Source organism: Triplophysa dalaica, chromosome 1 (genome assembly GCF_015846415.1).
Source record: "Triplophysa dalaica isolate WHDGS20190420 chromosome 1, ASM1584641v1, whole genome shotgun sequence".
NCBI classification, from domain to species: Eukaryota; Metazoa; Chordata; class Actinopteri; order Cypriniformes; family Nemacheilidae; genus Triplophysa; species Triplophysa dalaica.
The window spans coordinates 12,710,466-12,730,741 of record NC_079542.1 but is presented as its reverse complement, the minus strand read 5'-3'; the positions used below and the strand labels follow the sequence as shown (position 1 = coordinate 12,730,741).

At 39.8% G+C, this 20,276-nt stretch overlaps 3 protein-coding genes and 1 pseudogene across 3 annotated transcripts; 2 read left to right on the top strand and 2 right to left on the bottom strand.

Annotated features, from left to right (window-relative positions):
• Positions 1-198: 198 nt before the first annotated feature.
• shcbp1 (SHC SH2-domain binding protein 1) lies at positions 199-13,333 on the bottom strand. The gene is made up of 13 exons (XM_056753089.1): positions 13,000-13,333; positions 12,615-12,809; positions 12,421-12,536; positions 12,127-12,332; positions 10,218-10,313; positions 9,775-10,005; positions 9,264-9,441; positions 7,936-8,056; positions 5,521-5,652; positions 4,771-4,889; positions 4,426-4,512; positions 3,517-3,658; positions 199-1,055 (listed from the first exon to the last, which is right to left on the bottom strand). Exons 1-13 carry the CDS (start codon positions 13,196-13,198, stop codon positions 715-717), a joined length of 2,163 nt encoding a protein of 720 aa, XP_056609067.1. The 5' UTR covers positions 13,199-13,333; the 3' UTR covers positions 199-714.
• LOC130430448 (5.8S ribosomal RNA) lies at positions 2,468-2,609 on the bottom strand (annotated as a pseudogene).
• Positions 13,334-13,478: 145 nt separating the features above from the next.
• On the top strand, positions 13,479-15,860 carry pop4 (POP4 homolog, ribonuclease P/MRP subunit). Its single transcript, XM_056753112.1, has 7 exons — positions 13,479-13,627; positions 13,796-13,848; positions 13,993-14,213; positions 14,412-14,489; positions 14,598-14,659; positions 14,779-14,880; positions 15,405-15,860. Exons 1-7 carry the CDS (start codon positions 13,618-13,620, stop codon positions 15,539-15,541), a joined length of 663 nt encoding a protein of 220 aa, XP_056609090.1. The 5' UTR covers positions 13,479-13,617; the 3' UTR covers positions 15,542-15,860.
• A 2,550-nt stretch (positions 15,861-18,410) lies between these two features.
• Positions 18,411-19,933, top strand: plekhf1 (pleckstrin homology domain containing, family F (with FYVE domain) member 1). The gene is made up of 2 exons (XM_056753101.1): positions 18,411-18,519; positions 18,724-19,933. The coding sequence occupies exon 2, from the start codon at positions 18,737-18,739 to the stop codon at positions 19,610-19,612; it is 876 nt and encodes a 291-aa protein (XP_056609079.1). The 5' UTR covers positions 18,411-18,519; positions 18,724-18,736; the 3' UTR covers positions 19,613-19,933.
• The last annotated feature ends 343 nt before the right edge of the window (positions 19,934-20,276 follow it).

Sequence of the window (20,276 nt, the reverse complement as noted above, 5' to 3'; positions counted from 1 at the left end):
ATGTTGTTTCCTATACCAGACCAGACTCATGTGTAGTTTTGACAGAACTTTGTTGTATTATGTAATTAATCAAACTGCCTTCACTGTAAGAAGGTTGTAGAATACCTTTAAATTTGCTTTTTGTGCATCTCAGAAGGTTTCTCTATCTAACATGTGATGTTTCTCTACCAGTTGGAAAGTAAAGAAAACTACAAGAGGTTTATGAGGATTCTCGGTTTCACCCGGAAAAAAAAAACATTTATTTGTACACAACAGAAAAAAAATAGCCAAAACAAAACAGCTTTTGCTTAAATATTCAGTGAGTATAAACAACAGTGAGTATTAAACTAGAGTGTGGACAAAGTAAACATGGAATGGTGAGAACACAAAAAAAGAACGTTGACTTGAATTTAATTTTTTTGTATTGAATGTTGTGTTAAACGTGACTGCCAGGTAAGTGCCAAATCATTGCTCAAAAATCGTGGACATATGGACAGAAAACTAATACGAGGCTGCTTTTTAGTATTTTAGCGTATACACAAAACTATTTCAGATCAATATAAATTTGTTAAAATCATTAAAAAAAATTAAAAAGGTACAAATTCTCATCATGATTTTAATGAATTTCACATTTCACTCACCTACAGCATTTGGTAAAATCTCACAAATTAGATTTAAAGAATAAATAGTAATGAACTGTAAAGTGTGTCTGTGCGTCTTGCCGTATAGATGGCATCAGTAAAGGAAGGTTCCAAAACTTCCCTTGCCGTTGTGCTTGAACTGATTTCCATGAATGGAAATGAACATTTCCTGAGACAGAAGATTCTCATCAGCCTGCATACCCCCAAGTGCCTTCATCCTACTCCTCAGAAGGCTTTGCTTCTTGGCCGATGTGGCAACCAACTCTTGCTTGATGGCATCGTTGCTCTCAGTAAAATCTGAAGGGACGGAGTGGCTTAATGTAATGGATGGGCCCTCTTCCTCCACAACACCAGGCATATCATCATCATCTTCCATATCCCCATCTTTTTTGACCCCATTGTCCTCAGCCTCTTTTTGTTCTCTCTGCGGCTCATCTGCCAGATAAGACACAAAAAGCTTGAGAACAGATTTGGTTCTGAATTTGTACAGTTTGTTGATAACATTTTGGTAGCATCTAAAACCATAAAGAGATTGTTCACCCAAAAATAAAAAATTCGGTCATCAAATAGTCACCCGAAGAAACTTTTTAAGGGAAACCTCAATGCAAGTCTAACAAAGGTTCACACAGAATAAACAGAAAACAAAGCATACAGACTGAACACAAACATTAGAGCTGTAAATGGTTATATACAGCATGAAATGCTCTTAAACCCTGCTGTTTCTGACAATCGCCATCAAACTACATCCCCAATCCCTGCTATGAGGCAGTTGCTGGCATAACAGAGCCACAGAACAATAACATGACCTTTCCTGTTTTGCTTAATATTTAATTCAGCTCACTTCATATTTATCTTAATCCATCTTCTTACTGTGGAACTCATCTGACCAGCACAAAAGCAAATGCATTACTTTTACAATAAAGGGTATAACAAGAGCAGGTTCTGGAAAAGAGCAGCACATCCACTTAAAATAAAACCATTCGAATGGCACTACTTCTCACCCTGCTTTCACCCATGCACAAAGTCCGAGGGAGAAAGAGAGAGAGATTAGGAAAATGTATCCATTAGACAAAAGCAGGCATGAGAGCTGGAAACATAAAGGAAGCAGAAGGAAGTGGTGTACTTTTAAGCCGTGACACTGTCTGCTAAGCACACTCCTGCAGCACACATTCACACAGCTGCCCTTCATTAAATGTCAAGCCAATTTCCATTCTTCCTCTTCTCCAAAACGGAGGTGGCTGAGGAAAAGCGGCAATTCTGACGAAAAGACATACCTTTGGCAATCATTACGAACGGGCCTTACGACAGCCCCAGGGGGGGATTTTAAGGGAAAATTGTATGCAAGCGAATATATTTTCATAGATATTTCAACAGGAGAAAGTGGAACCAGTTTCACACAGTGAAGTCCTGCGGGGTCCTCCATAAGCCTGTAGTGGATGCAGGCATGCATGGAGCCATTTACAGTAATGAGGAGTTTTGTTGTGGCCTATTAAATTTGTGCCGAAGATGATGAGATTTGTATAAGCAAAGAACAGCAAGGTTAAAGTATTGCTTATACAAGAAACAAAGGACAGGAAAGAGTAAAACTATTCAGAACTTTAAGATTGTGGACTTAGCCAGTGTAAATTACATGATGCGGTATTTGGGGGCCCGCAGCAGGCCTCGGTTCTTTTCGCCCCCGTCACGGTCGGTAGGTGAAGGATCACCGGCAGCTGCGCAGGCCGAGATGCGCCCTCACGGGGCGGGGAGACGGCAGACGCCGGGGGCAGTCTGCCTTTGGGAGGATGAAGGCGCGCGGGGCATCTGCAAGCCTCCAGCTGCGGCGGCGGGTCCGATCGATGTGAAAGCGACCCTCAGACAGGCGTAGGCCCGGTTTGCAATGTGCGTTCGAAGTGTCTATGATCAATGTGTCCTGAAATTCACATTACTTCTCGCAGCTAGCTGCGGTCTTCATCGACGCACAAGCCGAGTGATCCACCGGTAAGAGTTGTCTAAGAGTTTTCGACTTGCATCGGGTCCGTGTGCCAACATGGGTTTGGAGGGAACGAAAGGGTGTTGACCACGGGCGGGTGCCCGGAGCGACCCGCCGTGGCGGGGGAGCTCCGGGTCTTTAAAGCCACTTCCCCGTACATTTTCCAGCAAATTACACGTTAGTTAGTGGTTTCATAAGAGTAAAAATGTATTAAACAGTTCTCCCAAAATAAAAATTCTGTCATCAATTACTGACCCTCAAGTTGTGCCCAATCTGTATAAATGTCTTTATTCTGATGAACACAGAGAAAGATATTTGGACAAATGCTTATAGCCAAACAGTATATGGCCACCATTTACTACCATGGTAGGGAAAATTACAATGGTCGTCAAAACTGCCCCAGAAGTTTTTGGCTTTCCTGCATTTTCAAATTATCTTCTTTTGGTTAAACAGAACAAAGAAATGTATAAAGTAATTTTTCCTGTTATGTTAGTCAAAGGTGGCCAAGACATATGGTTCAAAGCATTCTTCCAAATACATTTCTGTCATTAGAACATACATTTATACAGATTTAGAACAACTTCTGAGTAAATGAAGACAGATTTTTCATTTTTGGGTGGACTGCCCAGACATTTTTTTAACTGTCGGATCACATTTCTTCCAACACAGCACGACTGTCTGAAGATAGCATTTAGGCCTAGTTGCTGTTGCACATATTACTGGTGGTTAAAGACACTTTTTAACACAAACAGCAAAGCAGGTGTTACCATTTCTTTTTTATTAGTTCATTGCATGTCCTCCACAGACTGGTACTTCTTAATAACTGGCCTTATTGAACAGTCTACTGCTATTGTTAATTTGAGCATATGCCCCACTGCTGGGTGAAGTGAGGTTACAGTAACAGAAGGGCCGAGACAAACATACCTGCAGCGCTGGGCTCGGCGGGCCGTTCCTCCACAGCAGCATCACCTGGTTTGACCAAGATAACGCCATAGCCCTGATTGTTGTGGATCACATTATTCACCATGGTGATTTTAGGCATGACATCCAGCTCGTCTGCAAAATCCTGCCAAAGGGAAAAGCAGCGGGGAGGTAAACATGAAGCGTACCAACACAAAGGAACACGCAGAAGCAACATGGGGAAAAATAAAAAAGAATCAGGCTGGGGTGGCACCGCACTCAAACACAAAGGTTTGGAAGGCAGATAAAATCCATTTATTCCGCTAGAGGTAATTAGAAAGAAATATTCTCGGAAAGCCTCTACCTGTATGCGCATTCGTCTGCGCGTCACGCTTGGAAAATTTAATTTGGTGTGAAGTGAGATAATAACAGAGTATATAAATATAATCCAATTCAACAAAAGATTAATCAACGGGTGCGGGATTGCGATGGCCTCTGAACCTTGAGAAGCATAAAAACTCAAACAACCGAAAATGGTGATTTTTTCCTCCCAAATGAATCGGCCAGAATTTCTGAAAAGATTTGTGTCTCCGCTGAGTGTTCATTGGCTTTTCTGAGATGTTCTCTGAACTGCATGAGTGTATCGACCTCTGGTGACACGGCTTAGAGCTATTACCATCAAAGAGATCCCACGGTGGTCGGTGAAGCCCCATTCCACTAACACGCTAACAGGCTAGACTTCCCTGGGGGGCTTTTAAACCCTTCTTTAATCCACTAGATCATTTGTACAATACCAAGACATTTCTACAGCATGACCCAGATGGGTCTGGCAATACCCTTACCGTTGCCTTGGAAACCATTAGCGGTAACCGCGAGGTAGGAGGGGTAATCTATAGGCGTTTAGAAGAGCCAAAGCTCATCCATCTTCCTCACCTTAATCAGGATCCCCTCCTTGCAGTGATGGATGCCGTTGCCCACCAGACTGCATACACTCCCCGGGTAGATTTCCACACCAGCCCCCTGAAGAAAGCACACGGCAACAATCAAAATGATAATGACGTCACCCATTGATAAAGAGGGACTAATGGCCGGTGGTAATTCAATCATAGCATGTACTCCCTGCTGAGCCATGCATTTAAGACGTTCCCAACCTGTATCTTTGCGTGTACTGTAATCATTACCGCAAAGGCCAGATCACAGCAAAAATATTACATGACGACACCAATTGTGAAATAAATTCTTCAGGAATGTATTAATGTGCAGGAAAAACACGTTTACCTTCGAGCCATAAAGGTCACATATGTTCATGGTCAGCTGGGCTGCAGATCGTACTATCACACCTGTGGTCTCGCACTGCAACACACAATTTTCCATTTCCAGCTTCCCTTGGCGAACACCTGACAACAAAGGGTGAAGAAAAGAAAGACAAGGAGAGAAGGCATTGACAAAGAGACTAAGAAAACCAGAATTTCATTCTCATATAATAATAGGCACAGAGGAAACATAGGGCGGCTACCGAGAAATGGATCACAAGATCCCACAGGAGGTCAATTTCAGCATAGCTGCAAACTGGGATACAGATTTACATATCTCAAGACTGACCCACAGAAATGCTTGATCTCAAAACCTAGTGCTCTACAGAGGTGCTCTACCTTGGTTCTACAGAGGGATCTCTTCAAGTGCAGAACACTATACATATGAGACACATGCAAATTGCAAACGTTTCTGCCTATTTGACACATTGAAAAGTAAAGACTTTAATTTCAGTCAAATATGAGATTTCTTTCTTAGTATGGATGCCGTTTACATAGGCAACAAAGCAGCTTACTACGTTTTGGGAAAGCCACGAGAAATAATAACTCAGTGTCTGAATGTCTGAACAAAAGTGCCAGTCAGGCCTCTGGGGGATATATTGCTTGCCAAGCCATTCAAGAGGCGCAGTCCCTCAAGATTTATTAACTGAAGACGTTCTCAGAGGTAACTGGTGGTAGAGAGAAAATGGGATAGAGCGATTCGTCTGAAGCTCACATAAGATGCCTTCGATGGCGTCGCGCTGGATGAACTTCAGATTCGAGAGCTTGACGTTCGCTCCCGTCGACTCCACAAAAGCATCACCCTTGTTACGCTTCTCGATCACCACCTCGTCCGGCAGTCCGTATCCTGAGAAGAGAGAGAAATAGCTCTAGAGAAAGTGTTTTTTTGAACAAACCTTTTCTATAAGTGTGCATTATTCAGCGTTTCGCATTTCTTTATATACGAGAAGAAATTATGAAACCACTCACTCGATATCGCCCTCTCTGTTTGAAACATAACACTGCAGGTTACGTTATGCGCTTTTCTTTATGCAAGTTTAAAGTTTCCTAAATGTGGTTTTTGAATGATCTATTGATAGTAATTCAATATAATAATGTATAAAGACCTTACATAATGAAGTCTTGTGTTTTTATTACCTTAGAAAGAGCTGTTTCTAATCTATATATACCGCGGGTCCCATTACATGGAATTCGCCATGTTTCTACAGTATCCCTAAATAGACAAACTGTTCTACAGAGGGTGTTTCGTAAATACGTTATCTTCTTCTGAAATGAAACAAAAACACGACAACATCTTTGTCCTGTGTGAGCCTCCCTAGTGCTTCGGAAGGGTGGAGTGGACTAGATGCCGCTAAAATCTTCACATTGCTCCTTTAAGCATACTGATGGCAAACCAACAGTAAAGATATTTTTGTCTACTTATTAAAATATTTGTTTACTAAAACAGTGAATCTTGCAGCTTTAAATACAACAAAAGTGAATCGTGACTCTTTCAGTCAGTAACTACTTGTACAAAGAACACAAAGGCAGATGCTCGAGTCACCATTAACTGTATTTAAATACATTCACTTATTACTAAAAATTTTCTCTGTGTTCAATATATGAAAGGAAATTATATATGTTTGGAACAACCGTTGTCAAGTAAATGATGATGGAAGTTTCATTTCTGGCTGAACTATCACTTGAAGGGAAACTGACAGGCCCTTAACCCTGATGGATCGCTGCCATTTATCACTAGGCATAACACTCAGCTAAGGACATCTCATTACAGCAAAACCTCTCCATAAAGAACCTAATTTTCTATGGAAATGAGACAAGTCTCTCGATCTAGACACATGGTTTCCAAATAACAATGTGCTTAAAAGACCATCAACAAGCATGTCGAGTCTACAGCGGCCAGAAGAACCGATGACTGAGGTCAGCACAGCCCCATCTCAGTTTCACATAATAGTGGCAGGTCAGAGCGAGCATCAGTTCAAAGCGTCAGAGTTTGACAGCCCAGCTTCATTACACAGTGCTCTTTGACAGATGATCCTCGAGCCGTTTTTTCCAAGAGTTTTCTGACAATGCCCAGATGAACCTCAGCACACTGGTCAGCCCTCACAAACTCCTTCCAAATGCCACGGGCTGAATATAGACCAGTAAGGTCACGCCAGCATCCTGAATTCCACATCTGCAGGTAACGGCTGTGGATTCACTCGAAGATCTCATCGTAATTGACAGCGGTGGGATGCTCTGGATGGGGTTGAATTGCGAGAGAGCTTCTTGCTCTACAATACACACTCTGGAACGTCTCAATGAGCCTCTTCACTAAAAAAACAAAAAATTTTACAGCTGCTCCAAATAATCTGCGTGATAAAGCTGCAGTCTGAGACACGCACGACGTTCTTTCTCAAAATCAAAGACCTTTAGCAAGGGAGCGGAGTCGGTTTATGGTAATTTGGCAGTGGTCTAATTGAGTTGCTCTTCTTCTGCAGTAGAGCCAGCAGCCGCCTGTGCCGTTATCTCAATTTTCAGGGCTTCCCAGACGCTGCAGGAGGGACCGACAAAGCACACAAAACCTCCATATTTAAACCTCCAACCTCCGTGTCCTCGAGGCCTCTTTCCCTCTTCCTCATTTGACTTCATCCCTATCTGACTTTGCAGGTCGCCTATTTGCATAAAGAGACTCGACCTTGACCCCGTGTTCTCACCGCTCCCATGCCCGCGCGTTTCTATCGCATTAATTTCTGGCCCTCATCATTGGGTGGCAGTTATTGCACAATCCAGCTCCATTACTCCGGCAGGCTTCCCGATATCACGCGCGAGTTGCAGCGTTCTCTTTATACTCATCCAGGGAGCCATTGTGACAAACAAGGCCCGGTGCCAAGCTATTGACTTACGGTTATGAAGCATGCTGTATTGCACAGCTTTATTAAAGAGAAAGGAATCATACATAAAGTTAATATCCTCAGAGTTTTAGATGGGAGGCAAAAACAAATCCTTTGCCATCAATCGAATGAGAAAGGTCAATACCACTGCATCACTGCAGCACGAATACAACACAATACAAATGTATTAAACCAATGGAAAGAGTTTTCACAACAACGTTTATTTAGTCTGTTTGGACAAATCTAAATCATGTGATTACCTTCCACCTCGATGGAGTCGACGATACTGATGGAGCTGGTGATATTGTAGAGGCCGGGGCACACAATCACCACATCCCCTTCATAGCACGCATTGACCGCACGCACAGGGTCACTGTGAAACTAGGATGAAAGCACACACAACAAATTAGCCGAACGCAAATGCACCCTGTCCTAACAAAACTACAATGAAAACGGTCAATAAAAAAAGGTTCTAATACATATTTAACAAACGATGTCTGACACGCACATAAATTTAAGCAAATGCCTCCCTGTAGGTGTGATCAGAGCACAAGCGCCTGTACAATTGTGACAAGTTCTTGAGGGATAAACTAGCCCGCAGAACAAGAGAGATCAAACAGGAGCCAGCGTATGAATAAAATGTTTTAACACACCTCAAATCCCGCATTACAACACCGTGACACATACGCGATCGCATCCTTCCAACTGTTTTCTGCACAAACCACTCATTTCAGCTTCCGTCTACCCAGCCAAACAATTAAAAAGAACCTGGATAGTACTCGGTCTTTAATCTTTGAGCAAAAAATTAAAACGTGCAAGAAATCCTCACCACACTTCAGATTTTACGGGTTAAATTATTCACCCAGTCCTACTGGTCATAAAATTATACTAGCGCAAGTAAAATCGATAATTTGATTTTTTCTAAGAGCTCTGAGGCGGCCAGCGCAGTCAAGCAGATATTAACCTTTAAGAGGTAAAGCCCAGGAAATTAAATGACAGAGATCAGACACAGAGAGAGGTGTTTTATTCAGCTTTTCTACCTGCCTTTTAAACGGCTTTTGTTTTCTCATGATCACATTGTATCTATCACAATATAATTTGTGACATTTTCCATCTCAATGCTCATATTTTATGATGTTTTATTAACAAGGTTCCGTAGGAGCACGTGCAGATAATTAAATCGGCTGGCTTTCTATAAACAATCACAGAAATCATCCTAAAAGCCTATAAGTAGTCAAGCCACCTCACCTCCTTTCTCTCTGACGTTTCGCAACATCCCTCCTCCATCCCCACAAGCCCGTTTTTACCTCAGCACCGGGTCCGGGCACACACACGGAGCCCTCGCCTCGGGACAGCACGTCAAACACGGAAACTACCCGTCCCAGTTCATTAGCTGCAAAGTGAACTCGTGAACCACCAAATCCTCGTCATTACTACAAAAACTGAGATGCTCTTAAATTCCATCAGAGAGCAGACGTCATGACCCCCTCCCAAACCCTCCAATTACTATCGTAGTACACCTGAAAAAACACCATTATCCGGCAAAGGTTAGTGTAAGGTCCTCCGACAAACTGGGTTAGACACATACCTGCACTTCAAACTCTTCACTGGAGTAGTGGGGCATCAGTTTGTCAGTTATTAAGCTTTGAAGTTGGTGAACTGTGGCCGAGGCTGATACCAGGTGGATCACACGGCCTCCGGCAGGACGAAGGCCCTTCGCCCTGCATGACTGCTGACCGGAATTCACCTTGTAGCCCAGAACATACCTGCAATGAATACGCAGGTGCCGCGGGGTCAGCAAACCATTGAACTGACAGATAACCCCACACAACAGATGTTCAAGTGAGGAAAAAAATCCCAAACAATCAAGAAAGTGGCACACTAGACAAATCGGTCTGTTCAAGCCTGATAATGAATTATGGAATAGTGCATATTGATCCCTAGGTTTAGATTCAATATTTCAATAATCCCAAGTACCAAAATGAATCGCATTTCCATTGATCGCGTTACTCTCCTGATTAAATCGGAGCTGTAGAACTAAGCAATGCTGTTGCCATACGTGTGCGTGACAGTTATCCATCACAAAAAGCAGTACGAACCTTAGCAGCGGGTTCTCAATGATACGCAGCTTCCGCCTAAGTGATTCCAGCTGCTCGTACATGCGCAGCCCCTCCACCATGGACACATTGTCTTGTTCTGATTCGGAGTCGCTGTTCAGGTCACTTCTCAGGCTGGAGAACTCCTGAAACTTATCCGCGCACAACGCAAGCAGAGAGTGATACTCTGCTACAAGACCGGCTGGAACGCGGTCCTCCAGAATATCATAATAACTGTTGTAAATTAAACAAATTAAGACAAGCACAAATGGCTTATTTAATAAAGACAATATACATTATTAGCCAAGTTCTTTACTTTGCATTACTCATAATGTTTTCATGCAATGTCATCTGTTTATTTGTTTGAACACACTGCCACCTTGTGGTCGAAGTATGTATGATAAACACAGTTGCTGGATTACACTCTACATGCCGAGGACACTTACAGCCTGAGACGAGGCTCCACACACCGAACAAAGTAATCAAAGTCATCATCCTCGTCTTCTTCATCCCACTTCCTCCAGATGTGCTTATAGAAAAACCTGTCGGAATAAGACAGATATTACATGTGCGACAACGACAAGAGTGAACACACAGAGAATGACTTGCTTCTCTCTGGTCCAAACATAACCTTGGCATACCAATAATAAAAATGATTATTGTTGGCTTATTGACTGTCTGGATAAAAGATTCTACTAAATTAATAAACTGAATGTAAATGCAGAAGGAGAGAGAGGTGGATAATGAGAAGTTGGAAGAGTGCGAAATTCAGAATGGCAGAAAAAAACCTGCAAAACCAGTCAGTTTCATATAGGGAACCCCCCCCCCCCCCCCCCGAGCGACAAACCAAGTTTCACTTGAGCATTGTATTCAGGTGTAGATCCCCAAAGTGGCATCAATGCTTTTGGGGTTACTGAATATTAAAGAGATAGTTCAACCAAAAATTTAAATCATGTCATCATTTACTCACCCTTATATAATTTCATAACTGAATAAATGTCTTTGTTCCGATGAACACAGACAAAGATATTTTTGAAGAATGTTAGTAATTTTCAATTATTGACTACCTTTATACTGGGATTAGTCAAACAGCTCTATCCCGACTACAACTGGTTCAAAATGCGGCAGCTAGACTTTTGACCAGGAGTCATAAACGGGATCATATTACTCCGGTTCTACAGTCTTTACATTGGCTGCCTGTGCGGTTCAGAATAGATTTTAAAATTTTACTTATTGTCTACAAGTCACTAAATGGTATGGCTCCTCCATATATCTCTGACTTATTGATTGAGCATAATGTAAACAGATCTCTTCGGTCCTCTAACCAGAGACTTTTGTTTATTCCCAAGACGAGGCGGAAGTGCAGGGGTGATCGCGCTTTTGCTACAGCTGCGCCACGACTCTGGAATGATTTGCCCTTGCCTATTAGAATGGCATCATCTGTGGCTATTTTTAAGTCTAAACTAAAAACCTATCTGTTCGATAAGGCGTTTTATCCTGATTGAAGCACAGCGTGTTTATGATTATTTTGGTGTATGTCAAAATGTATTCTTGTTTTACTCTTGTGTGTTACTGTTGTTTTTAGTTATTGTATTGTAAAGCACATTGGTCAACTCTGGTTGTAGTAAATAGTGCTATATAAATAAATTGCCATTGCCATTGCCATTGCCATAGTAGGGAGAATTAAATGGTAGTCAAAGGTGCCCGACAACTCTTTGTTTTCCTAAATTCTTTAAAATATCTCATTATGTGTTCACCAGAACAGAAAAATGCAATATACTGTACTATTGTAGCGGATGATGTCCCAGTCCTGAAATTTGTACAACAACAATGCATAGGTGCAGTAAAAACTGTATACGAAATATTTTTTGTGGGAAAGAAGAAAAGAAGTAGAAGACGGTCCTAAAGGGTCAGTTGTTGACAGAAGAGATGCGTTTTTAGCAGATTCTTAAAGACAGCTACAGAATCCGCAGATCTTGTGTCAAGAGGGAAATCGTTCCAGAGTCGTGTAAGGAACACATCCGACGAAAGTGCGTGTGAGTGATTTTTTTCCCTTTGTGGGACGGCACCAAAAGACGTTGTTCGATTGCAGAGCGCAGGGATCGGCCGGGTACATAACTCAGAGTCTGCGAGTGAAGATATGGAGGAACCGAACCAGTGGTGGTTTTGTAGGCCAAGAGTAGAGATTTGAATTGGATGCGAGCAACCATAAGGAGACAGTGCAATCTAACAAAGAGAGGAGTGATGTGCACTCTCTTCGGCTTTAAAGTGAAAGCATAAACTTATCCAATGCACATTATTCGAAACACAACAAGTTTCTTACGTCATGACTAACTAGCGGATAGGTAAACCAACCTGAGGTGTTCCAGGGCCAAAGCAGTCTGATCAAAGTCACCAGACTCATAGACCACAGCAAGTTCCAGTAGAGGAACTTTATGAAGTGTGGCCTCCAACAGGGCCTTCATGGACTCTTCTGTAAGCTCACAACCTCTGGTTTCACACTGCATCGGTACCACCAACTCCACCTTTGCCTTCAGCGCTTTACAGTCAACATCAACAACCTACAAACAGCAAACCTCAGCCCTCAAAAAATCAACTTATGAAAGTGTTTCATTAGTGTTTGCCATTACCAAGCTTAAATCCACTTACTTCAATCAGCACATCAAATACATCAGTGTGCCATATAGCCTGCCAATCGCACGGCTCCACAATCTTCTCAATGTACTCAGCAGTGAAGGCCTCCACTTCAGATGTTTTACAGTCACCTATTAAACATCAGTTGGTTCTTTATAGATTTCCTTATTATCCACAATGTCATTCACGAGTGTTGTAGGAACTGTTACCAAGCATGTAGTCTTGATATGCTTTGAATCTCTCATAGTACAGAAGGTGATCTGTCTGGAAGGTGTCTGGCAGTCCTCCATTTCCTGGCCTCTCCGCTCGCCGTAGATGAGTGCAAGGTCCCTCGTCGACGATGTAGTAATGGGTACCGCTGTCATCATCATCATCATCATCGTCGTCTTCTGGCTTAAATAACTCTGAAAACAATTAATTACATCCTTCTTAGTATAGTCTACGTGACAAATTTCATTTTGAGATCATCACAAATCAACCGTTGATCTAAATGAAAATAACTAATGTTTCAAGAACCGAGGCGCTTAAAAACAATAACGTTAGCCATCGTAACATGCGTTTCAGTCATTCGTATATTGTACAAACATGACAAACCTTTAGAAACCCGTGAGTGGTTTGGTCTGATGGGATCACAGTTGGACTCGGTCTCTTCTTCTAACGTTATTTCCTGTTCGACGTTATGATCCGTGTTATTTACCGAATCTTCACTTGTCAGTTTGATGACTATTTCCACGCTGTTCTCGGCTTCTTTTATTTCCGTCTCTGGCGTTGAACGTGCAGCTTCCTCAGACATCACTGCTGTTCACAACGTACAAAACCCGATGAAAAAAGTTAAGTTAAACGTTTAGTTTAAGTTTACCAACTGACGCTGTGAGTCGCCTCCCTTCGCTCGTATTTTCAAACTTCGCACGGGTGGAGCAGAAGAGCCCAATAAACTGAGGGGGCGGAGCTAACCTTAAAGGGCCAGTTCGCACAAACAAAAAATGACATTTTTAATCATTCATTCGTTCTCACACTTCGATCTTAAATTAAAAAGTAAATTCATATTGTCTTTTCACATTTTTGCACAAATTCAATTCTTCACACGCCTCTGGTGATAACGCAATGCTCGATTACTCTGGTCTGATCTATAAATCGGCGATCAGTCCAGTCAGCACTGAAGCGCGTGTGTAAAGCAGCAGTGGATTCTTGGTGTTGTTTGTGTGTTGAACTATGGAGGAGCGTAAGTATTATATAGTTTAATTAATAACATTTATGGCACCATTTTATCGTTCCTGACTTATCTATCAAATCGGGGGGTTTGTCCATATTCTCATTACTTCGACTTATGTAACTGCACAATAATAACTTCTTGACTTCTTTCGCTATTTTGACTGTTTGCCTTGGATAGGTCTTGTCAAATCACGACTTCCTCTAGTACAAGGTGAACTTTTGGGAGTTCAGGTGATTCATGATGTTTTATTAATTACTTTTTCTTGGTTTAAACGTGCCTTTGCATACAGAATGATATCATTAAATGACAATTCGTGTAACGTTATTGATCGCTGTATGTTTGTTTTAGTAAATGACACTCGTGTAATTTTTCAGTCTCATCATGGAAAGATAGCAGAGGATTTAACCAAAGCTTTCCTGAAGAAAAGCATTCCCAAGATGACCTCTGCTGCAATCGAGGATATGATGCTGCGCAAGGCAGTGGTACTGGAATATGCAAGACCGAAGAAAAAGGGAAAGAAAAAAAAGGCCAAGGGGCTGAATGCTAAAGAGAGACGACGACTGAAAATATTCCAGCTCAAACCTGAACATCAAAAGTGGGTGTTATAATTTATTTATTTATTTTTGTTACCATTATGGGTTTCATTAAATTAAGAAGATTCACATGATTATGTCAATTAAGCCTGATAGAATGTATTTAATGTTTTTTTTATTGTCATATATCATTGATAATTAAGTGTTAACTAAACAATTGAATACATTTCTTTACATCTGGTAATTGGTTGTGCTTGTAGGTATGAGCTCTTCTTACCTCTGCATGAGCTTTGGAAACAGTACATTGTGGATCTATGCAATGGATTGAAACCAGCAAGGTAAATGCACTGTGTAAAATCATTAAGACATTGTCTCTTGGTGTTTGGATATAGTTTTTTGACTGGATTAGGCTACATTCATGTCTTGTTGTTTCTGTCTGAATGCAGTAACCCACAGATGATCCAGCAGAAGCTCCTGAAAGCTGATTTCCATGGTGCTGTTTTAACAGGTATAACATAATGCAAATGAAACATGTCCGTGCACAAAGGTATGTTACATTGCAGGCTAAAGCCAGATGTTTTGAGCATAAAGTATAACCTCATGTTATCTCTTGTGTGTCTGTTACAGTGGTCAGATCAAAATGTCCCTCGTATGTAGGTCTTACTGGCATTCTAGTACAGGAACTGAAGCACATCTTTAAAATCATCACAAAAGAAGACAAACTGAAAGGTATTTTTGTAAAGTTATTTATATACTACATTTAAGAACGAGATTCTACTGCTTTTGAAGTAAATACGTTTTTTTATTATTTATAAAAATAAAAACATTTATTAAATGAATTCAACTTTTGTGCAAAGTTACAGTTGCACAAAATTAGTTATGTCAAGTCAGCCTGTGCACCACAAGAGGGAGCTGAAGCCCGTGAGCAATCAACAATACTCGAAATTGAAAATACTATCATTTTACTAAACCGTTTCTCTGGGGTTTATGCTGTGTAGTCAAATAAAGGATTCTTCTATCATGTTAAACGTTTCATAATAAACTTGGTCACATTCAAATCATGTTCTTTTAATAACTTCTTGCAGAATTACAGTTACGTGCATTCTACCAAATGAAAATGGAAAAAAAAAGCCTTTTAAACAGATGATATGTAAATAATTATATTTTGCATGATAGTTCCATTGGGATAAGTTACTTGTTGTAAAATAAATTCATTTCATTCTGGGTACTAATTTATTGTTTTCTCTCCCTAGTCATCCCTAAAAGGAATAGTGTGTTCAGTGTGGAAATAGGGGATTTCGTAACGCACATCTATGGCAGCAAGTTTGAACTGCGCTCCAGTGAACGGTCAGCAAAGAAATTTAAAGTTAAAGGAACTATAGACTTGTAATGGAAAACTGTTGCCACATTACCATGTAACTGTGGGCTGATCCTGGAACCTATGAAGAAAAGATATTTCTGCTTAATGGACACTTTTTAGAAGATTTTCTTTGAAGCATTTGATGCTTTGAAAATCTTTTATTTATTTGGATATAAATCTGAATTTTTTTTATATAGACGTTCAGAAAATGTTTCATTTGGAGATGTCCACTAGGTGGAGACCATGATACTTTTTGCTTGTTTAAAAAAAATGACTTTACATCTCTTAGTTATAAAAGAACAAATATGTTTGACTCCTCTGTTATACAGTAAATGAATGAATGAGTAGACCTCTGTTGTTTATTTTCTTACACTGTTTTTTGTCGTTGTTGTAAATCTCTCATCTGTGTATCCTGTCATATGTTGTTATAAGCAAATTATTCTGCATAGTTATTTTGTTTTTTGCAAATACCAAGTTTTCCATATACATTAAGACCATACACAGATAGTGAGGTGTCAGTACTGAAAACCAAATATCATCTCATATCTTTAAAGGTGTAGTTCACCTTCGAAATGAAAATTAGAGTCATCATTTACATGCCCTCTTGTCACTTCAAACCTGTTTAACTTTTGTTCTTCTGCAGTTCACAAAATATTTTGAAAAATGTGGGTAACAATTGAATTGGGGGATGTAAACAACATTTTTCAAAATATCTTCTTTTGTGTTCTACCGATGCAAGAGTCTACAGGTTTGAAATGAAACATTACAATTTTTAAGGTGAACTACTCAAACTGCTTAAAACTGTTTACCCCTACTAATGGCAGATTACATGAGAGTAAATCCAATATGCATGTTTACACAGCAAAAATGTTATGACCTAAATCTTGAATATGAATTCAGTATAAAGTACAATCTGGTGCTTTATTTTCCAACACATTAGACCAACAGTTGACAGTATGTTACAAAACAAGGAACTTTGCTTTTTCCTCTGTGAAAGTCGTCATGATTCTTAGTTGACATGTTTTTTTTGTGAACGCCTCTTTTGGTAATCCGCTGCCTCTGGTAAATCCTCCTCTTCTGGTCATCCTTCTCCCCCTAAAAAGGGCCAAACAAGTTTGCCATTGAATACATAACAGTTTGTCAAAACAGTAGCCAATTATAACTATTCTTCATATTTAGTGTTGCGATTAAAGTTCAGCAATGGTGTTAAAGGAAGTTCTGTGAATTAATAAACAGTACTTAAATAAACATTAATTAAATAGACTGATTGTGATATGCTGAAATAAGATGTCATCATTCTTACGAATAAAGTCTGTACATGATTCTGGTGTGATAGGCTTTTCAAAGAAAAGTGGTTCTTTACATTCAGTGCTGCATCTGACGTAACCGTTTAAACATCATTGCATCAAGTGTGTAAATTTCCCTCTAAACCACATTTTGTATTTCTAGATAAAACGGAAGGTTTTAATCCTAACAAATACAATTTCAAAAAGTACAAGCCGGTTGTTTGCCTTGAAGTTATTTGTGAGTGAACCTGTTAGACTGGCTATGCCACTGTTTTACTTGAAGCGATATATATAAGATTCTATCTGTTTCCATGGGTTTAAAGGTCAAAGTTCTGCTGTTGCGTTGTAAATCTTTTTATATATTTTTTCTTTACTAACTGCTGTTGACAGATGCATTCTACAGGTTATGTTTATGTTCATAAATGTCATTTGTTTACATGTCATCTTTAGGAATAGTAATAATTGCTATAGAAGTGTCTCTACATTGATCCTTTTAAATAATAAGTACAAAATCCAGCACTGTATTTTAAAATAATTTTAGAAAGTACACTTTTAGTTGTTTCATACTTCGTTCTAAAAATTTTCTTCCAGAATTTGTGCTATAGACTTTTGTTTGTGGACTACATAATGATGGGAATAAGGAAATGCGTCAGTCTGTTGGCAGGCATCCAATTACTGTTTAGTTTGCAAATTTTTTTTAAATGAAATTTCCCCACGAAAGGTCATTTATTTTTTTACTCTGTATGTAAATGTCCCATGGGTGTGTTATTTCTACCTCAATACAGTTATGAGGAAGATAGGCATGACTCTTTTCCTACAATTTATTTTAAAATAGAACAATTTGGAAAAGACAAAGGGGCAGTTAATGGTATAAGGACACAATGCGAGTCAGATCCAGCCTGGATAAGATAAGAGGGCAGATGTAACTACAACAGCTGGTGTTCTCACTGTAATGCTTTGAAAACATTTTATGCAGATAGACCTTTATTATAGCATATATTGTTTATATGACCATATATATGTGCCAAGATGGCGCTGCAGATGGCTGTCGTGTTTTGAAGCTCTCCAGTTGTTTTAGTGTTTTTGTTTATTTGTCCTGTTTTATGTTTTTCCCATACAATCATTTTCACAAGAGATGAACTGCTGTACCTTTGGCAGTGCACACCGACTGAATTTTCACATACATACATACACATAGCTTTACTCTCTATATCTTTATCTTATGTTTATTGTATTCTATTTCTTAATTGTGTATACCCACAGGCCCTTATTTAAATCATCTATGTACTGTATTCTATTGTGTTATGGTCGCTTTGTACTGTTGTATGTTGCTGTTTCTGTGTACTGGATGCTCCTGTCACCAAAACAAATTCCTTGTATGTGCAAAAATAGTCTGCAATTAAGCTCTTTCTGATTTGATATACCAAATGCCACAAATGAACTGATGAAATTATGTGTCAATAATTTATTGTTTTCATACGTTCTAGACCTAGACACATACAAGGAAGATTACTTCTTAAAAAATTGCGAAATTTTCTCGGAGCTCTGACACTTCTAAGAAGTGATGGAAGTTCCCAGCTTCAAACAGGAAAGACTAGTTTATGAAACTGGTATAAGAGCATGGCTTAGCTACCGACTTGCCACACTCTGCTCAGCCAAGTAGTCAGAGAATCAGGAGGAATCAATTATTTTCACACACTAAAATTGTTCCACCACATTCAGGTTTGTGTTATTCCTTCTTGAATTAAAATGTGAAGTGATTTATTTGTGTTCCTGTAAAATTGATTATTTTCTTAGTTTATTACGGTGTTTGAAGTGATTTAAACCATTGAAAGATTTACATCAATTCTCATTTTATGCATTTTCATTGGAAAACATACTTTTTAAGCACATCTGTTGAAATAAACTTGTTTTTACAATTCACAGAAAAATTTCATCAATGGCGGAACAGCAGACATTTTCTAATAAGAACCGTGAGCGCATCCAGGCAGTGGAGAACACTTTTGGGCGCACTAGAAAATCACTTCTTCACCCAGACCGTATCCTTGTGGGAGAGGGTTGCTTGTTAAAGCTCTGCAGACATGGACCCAAACCCAAAGTGTTTTTCCTCTTCAATGACATCCTGGTCTACGGCAGTATCATGGTGCCGGGCCACTGGAATAATAAAAAGCAAACAATTCCTTTGGATCAGGTCGAGGTGGAAGATATGCAAGACGAAACCATCATGGCCAACCAGTGGCTCATCCGCACACCGCGCAAATCCTTTTACGTGGCGGCGGCCTCGCCTGACGAGAAGCAGGCGTGGATGGAGCACATTGAGCAGTACAAAGCCCTGCTAATACAACACAAAGGCCGTCCTACTGATAGCACTGCCAGAAGGAGTTTTGCTGTTCCCTGGATTCCTGACATGGCCTCAGCCATTTGCATGCGCTGTTCTGTTCTCTTTACCATTGCTAACAGGAGACACCACTGCCGGATGTGTGGCTATATAGTTTGTGGAGCTTGCTCGAAGGACCGGGCCTTGCTACTTAACATCTCATCGAGGCCGGTGAGAGTCTGCCGGTATTGTGTGGTCTACCTGCAAGGACAAGATGACAGAGAGACAAGAAACATGCAACAGAGAAGAGTCAAGATAAAGGAATGGAAGAAGAGGACTTCAGTGGAGGACACACCGACCCTACCCGAATATGAGGGTTCCAGTGAAGAGGAGGAGGACAGTCAGTATCAAGTCCCCACCAAGTGGTTTAGTGGGGCTCAGCATGAAAATCATTCTGAATACTGCAATCTAAGACCAGAGCACATAATCTCTTTATAGTCTCTTATGAGACTATAAAACTGGACAGACATAAGAAAGAAAGAGAACAAATACTGTTACTTTGAACTATACTTACGATCAAGTGTTGCACCAGCCTAAATATCAGGTGCAGTAGGAAGAATACAGTTATGATGTATTTTGCAATAGTCACTTCTACATGTATTTTGCTATTATGTTTTGTTTTGTAAATATTTGTTTGTATTACACTATTTTGATGTTTGACAACAGATTTATATTTATTAATTTATCATGCAATGTTAACATGTAAATAAATCTTAATATGCACTTTACAGTCAAGACAATAAACTGAATTTTAATAAATATTTCAGTTTTTATTACATACAACATGTCACTTAACACACACATTTAACAATTAATTATAATGTTGCTGCCTTAACAAAATTATGTAAAATTTAATTGAATGCACAAGTCATTTCAACTTAATATTTAAAAAAAGGAACCTTTCAATCAAAGGTTTAAAAACAACCATTTCCTGTTTAGATTTTTGTATTAGACCCCTAACCTTTGTTAAGTACACAACAGTTCTGATGATGTTAAAAGGATCTTTATGGAACCACGCATGAGGCTCGTTGTTTTTCCTTCTTTTCTGATAATTTGTACATAACACAATGAGCTCACAAACAACACTCTCAAAAACATTTCA

What these genes read in the sequence shown, in the direction of transcription:
- plekhf1 (XM_056753101.1), top strand. Translation starts at nt 18,737, where the DNA reads ATGGCGGAACAGCAGACATTTTCTAATAAGAACCGTGAGCGCATCCAG.
- shcbp1 (XM_056753089.1), bottom strand. Translation starts at nt 13,198, where the DNA reads ATGTCTGAGGAAGCTGCACGTTCAACGCCAGAGACGGAAATAAAAGAA. An exon ending in CCACTCACGGGTTTCTAAAG is followed by an intron (nt 12,810 to 12,999) that starts GTTTGTCATGTT and finishes AATTGTTTTCAG; the next exon opens with AGTTATTTAAGCCAGAAGAC. An exon ending in GTGACCTTTATGGCTCGAAG is followed by an intron (nt 4,513 to 4,770) that starts GTAAACGTGTTT and finishes TGCTTTCTTCAG; the next exon opens with GGGGCTGGTGTGGAAATCTA.
- pop4 (XM_056753112.1), top strand. An exon ending in CTCAAACCTGAACATCAAAA is followed by an intron (nt 14,214 to 14,411) that starts GTGGGTGTTATA and finishes TTGTGCTTGTAG; the next exon opens with GTATGAGCTCTTCTTACCTC. An exon ending in AATGGATTGAAACCAGCAAG is followed by an intron (nt 14,490 to 14,597) that starts GTAAATGCACTG and finishes GTCTGAATGCAG; the next exon opens with TAACCCACAGATGATCCAGC.